This window comes from Pelophylax lessonae (genome assembly GCF_965119305.1).
Source record: "Pelophylax lessonae genome assembly, chromosome: 7".
In the NCBI taxonomy this organism is placed as follows: Eukaryota; Metazoa; Chordata; class Amphibia; order Anura; family Ranidae; genus Pelophylax; species Pelophylax lessonae.
The window spans coordinates 190,627,311-190,631,616 of record NC_138774.1 but is presented as its reverse complement, the minus strand read 5'-3'; the positions used below and the strand labels follow the sequence as shown (position 1 = coordinate 190,631,616).

At 41.3% G+C, this 4,306-nt stretch overlaps 1 protein-coding gene across 2 annotated transcripts in view; it reads left to right on the top strand.

Moving 5' to 3' along the window:
- Positions 1-432: 432 nt before the first annotated feature.
- The window catches only part of CACFD1 (calcium channel flower domain containing 1), a 25,962-nt gene continuing 22,088 nt past the window's right edge, over positions 433-4,306 (top strand). For both annotated transcript variants that reach the window (XM_082264698.1, XM_082264699.1), the window contains exon 1: positions 433-693. In XM_082264698.1, coding sequence (XP_082120824.1) covers positions 576-693 — 118 coding nt within the window. In that variant the 5' untranslated portion in view covers positions 433-575. The remainder of the gene's footprint in view (positions 694-4,306) is intronic.

Here is a 4,306-nt window from a genome sequence, read left to right as displayed (position 1 = left end):
GCCCAGGTGTGAATGCAGCCGCGCATATTTGGTCAGTTAAAAAAACGCACTAAAAACACACTTCCCCCATTGAATAGCATAGTCTCTGTAAAATCGTGTACATTTTCGGCTGCCCCCTTTCTTTCTATCGGCAAACCGGCATAAACCCTGGTTTCGGCTGATAATTTTCGGCTGCCAAAATTTCAGAGCATCACTACCGAAAATAAAAGTAAACACATTCTGTCCGGTATTTTTAGGTTGGGGAGGGATGACGGAAAGAGGCAATTTTAAAGTGAAGGTCCACGTTAACAAGTCTGCATGAATAAATTCTAGGTCACCGCAGGTTGCAATAGTATTCTTTTTCCAAATATCTCTAGACCTAAAAATTAGATTTTTCACCTTCAGTCAGGTCCACTTCAGTAACAGAACAATTCTTTCTTATATACAGACAGTATGCGGAAATTCCCATAAAAGAGGAATAAGCGACTGGCAAACCAGGACGGGTGAAGCTGTGGGCCGCTGAGCACCAGGGTGCATAAAATATTATTATACCAAGCGTTTCCTGAGAATCCACCCTGGGATTTGAAGACGTCAATATGAGTGCGGTGGAACCAGACGCTGCGACACAGGAGAACACCACAACCACTCAGGATGATGGCATGACTTGGTGGTACCGTTTGCTATGCCGGCTCGCTGGTGTCCTGGGCGGTATATGTAAGTATACTTTTCTTCACATCCACTCAAATTCTTTACAAATATCTATAGCAGGGATCCTCAAACTACGGCCCCAGAACTACATGTCCCATGAGGCATTGTAAAACTGACATTCACAGCTATGACAAGGCATGATGGAAATTAAAGTTCCTGAACAAATGGAGGGCCATATATGACAAGGCATGATGGAAATTGTAGTTCCTGAACAAATGGAGGGCCATAGGTTAAAGACAATCACAAAGTCACTCCTGCATTGCAGAGAGACCCAGCGATGACATCACTGGGTCTAAAATACAGTAAAACCTTGGATTGCAAGCATAATTCGTTCTGGAAACATGCTTGTAATCCAAAGCACTCTTATATGAAAGCAAATTTGCCCATAAGAAATAATGGAAACTCAGATGATTCGTTCCACAAGTCCTTCAGTTTATAGTCTACATACAAAGATTATAGCAATGTGATAGGTTGTGTAACCATAAAATGTCCATCCACAATATGCAGCCTTCCCAAGGGGATTAGAAGCAAAATCTAGCACAGCTACAGAATATAAGATATGAGAGGCGCCTCTAAGTGTAGCAATATGGTTACATTTAATGAAGGTTCAACATTTAGCAACTCACATGGTTGATGATTAAAATAGGCACACCTAAGTATGCAGGCATCCGGGGTAAAGCTGTCCACATAGACCATCTTCTAAACCACCGACTCTCACCACTGTCAGTCTGCAATCGTGACTGGGAAGAATAGCCTGCAGTAGAGTGATCTGAAAGTGAGGCTTTGAATCATTTGTGGAGTGCAGCGGGGAAGGGATGATGAAGATGGCTGTGCAGAGGATGGTCTATGTGGACAGCTTTACCCCAGATGTGTGCATACTTAGATGTGCCTGTTTTAATCATCAACCATGTGAATTGCTAAATATTGAACCTTCATTAAATGTAATCATATTGCTACACTTTAGAGGCTCCTCTCTTCTTTTTTATACATGATGCTACTTGTATATCAAGACATCGCTTGTATATCAAGTCAAAATGTATTTAAAAAATGTGCTTGTCTTGCAAAGCGCTCTTAAACCAAGTTACTCTCAAACCAACGTTTTACTGTATGGTATTTAAATAAAAGCTTTCAATTTTCATTAAAAAGAAAAAAAAAAATCGTTAATGCCATTTGTTTTTCTGGGTAGATGGACAGGTCTGAACTAGGAAAAAAAAAAACCTGCTTCCCAAGATGCATTGGGAACTTTCCCTGCTCTGATCCTGCATAAGGTTTTCTGCCAGTGTAATGTAGTGAAGGGGAGCTGTACAGGCTTAAGATGTCAAGTACTGGGTTTACCTGAAGTTGATATGACATTGTAGAGAAACAGGGTTAAAACCTAACTCCAGGAATATCAAAACTTTACCCTTGAAGGGGGGCGCCACACACTGCAGGGGTAAAATATGCACTGTGCCTTGGGGGGGAGGGGGTGCAGTATTGGCTGTATTACTTATCTGTCTACCAACTCCAGCCAAATAGAGTGCACCTGTTCTCTGCCTGAAGCTCTGGTTTGTGGGCAGAGCCTTGACGGTATCCCATGCAATGCAAGGACATTAATCCTGTATTGTAGATTACTGCAATGGTGGCTTTTATAATGTTCATGGGCTTTAAAGTATTCCTATTTTGTTTGCAGGGATTCATAGGGCCAGTATTCAAAAAAGTGGAATGGGTAAAGTCACAAGACCTCATAAAAATGTTTTTTTAAAGGCTTACCTAACCATGGGCAAGCAGAATTGCAACTTTCAGCATGCACTGCAGGATACTGACTCTTGCAAGATGTGCTGGTGTTTGTAGTTCTTCAGCTGCTGAGTAGCAATAGACAGGATGTGTCTTTGGTTTCCAGTAATGATCCTTCAGCTCTCTCCCCACCCCCTCTTCTAGACCCGTATCCATCCAAAAATAGTTTTGTCAAGTCATTTGGGTGACATTTATTGCACAGTTGAGTAATATAAGCACACCTGATCTCTCTCATCTCTCCATGTAAGTATGGCAACAGCTTAAAGTTGAACCATGGTCAAAATACAAAATGACTTCTCAAAGAATAATGGAGTTATTGATTGGATCAGGCAATCAGAAAAAACAAAACCACTGTGTCAATGCTATTGTCAAACATACATGTCATGTTTTGTGGCCATGGTTCAATTTTAATTCAAAGATATAACTTTAAAAACAAGTCAAAAAACCCCAAGAAACACTATTGAGGGGGGGGGGGGGCTGGGGAGAAAAAAAAACATAACTGTATATTGTATTTATATTTTTATATCAAAATATCTCTATATTTCTATATTAAAACAAATATATATCTATATAATATAATATAATATATATATATGCATCTCAAAAAATTTAGAATATCATCAAAAAATTAATTTATTTTAGTAATTCAAAAAGTGAAAGTCTTATAATTTTATATAGATGGGATACACACAGAGTGATCTATTTCAAGCATTTCTTTTTTTTAATTTTGATGATTATGGCTTACAGCTAGTGAAAACCCAAAATTCAGTATCTCAGAAAATTAGAATATTACATAAGACCCAAAAAATAAAGGATTTTTAATACGGAAATGTTGGCTTACTGAAAAGTATGTCCCTGTACAATATACAGTGGGTACGGAAAGTATTCAGACCCCCTTAAATTTTTCAAGGTTCCTAAGAGCACAGTGGCCTCCATAATCCTCAAATGGAAGACGTTTGGGACGACCAGAACCCTTCCTAGAGCTGGCCGTCCGGCCAAACTGAGCTATCGGGGGGAGAAGAGCCTTGGTGAGAGACGTAAAGAAGAACCCAAAGATCACTGTGGCTGAGCTCCAGAGATGCAGTCAGGAGATGGGAGAAAGTTGTAGAAAGTCAACCATCACTGCAGCCCTCCACCAGTCGGGGCTTTATGGCAGAGTGGCCCGACGGAAGCCTCTCCTCAGTGTAAGACACATGAAAGCCCGCATGGAGTTTGCTAAAAAACACCTGAAGGACTCCAAGATGGTGAGAAATAAGATTCTCTGGTCTGATGAGACCAAAATAGAACTTTTTGGCCTTAATTCTAAGCGGTATGTGTGGAGAAAACCAGGCACTGCTCATCACCTGTCCAATACAGTCCCAACAGTGAAGCATGGTGGTGGCAGCATCATGCTGTGGGGGTGTTTTTCAGCTGCAGGGACAGGACGACTGGTTGCAATCGAGGGAAAGATGAATGCGGCCAAGTACAGGGATATCCTGGACAAAAACCTTCTCCAGAGTGCTCTGGACCTCAGACTGGGCCGAAGGTTTACCTTCCAACAAGACAATGACCCTAAGCACACAGCTAAAATAACGAAGGAGTGGCTTCACAACAACTCCGTGACTGTTCTTGAATGGCCCAGCCAGAGCCCTGACTTAAACCCAATTGAGCATCTCTGGAGAGACCTAAAAATGGCTGTCCACCAACGTTTACCATCCAACCTGACAGAACTGGAGAGGATCTGCAAGGAGGAATGGCAGAGGATCCCCAAATCCAGGTGTAAAAGACTTGTTGCATCTTTCCCAAAAAGACTCCTGGCTGTATTAGATCAAAAGGGGGCTTCTACTAAATACTGAGCAAAGGGTCT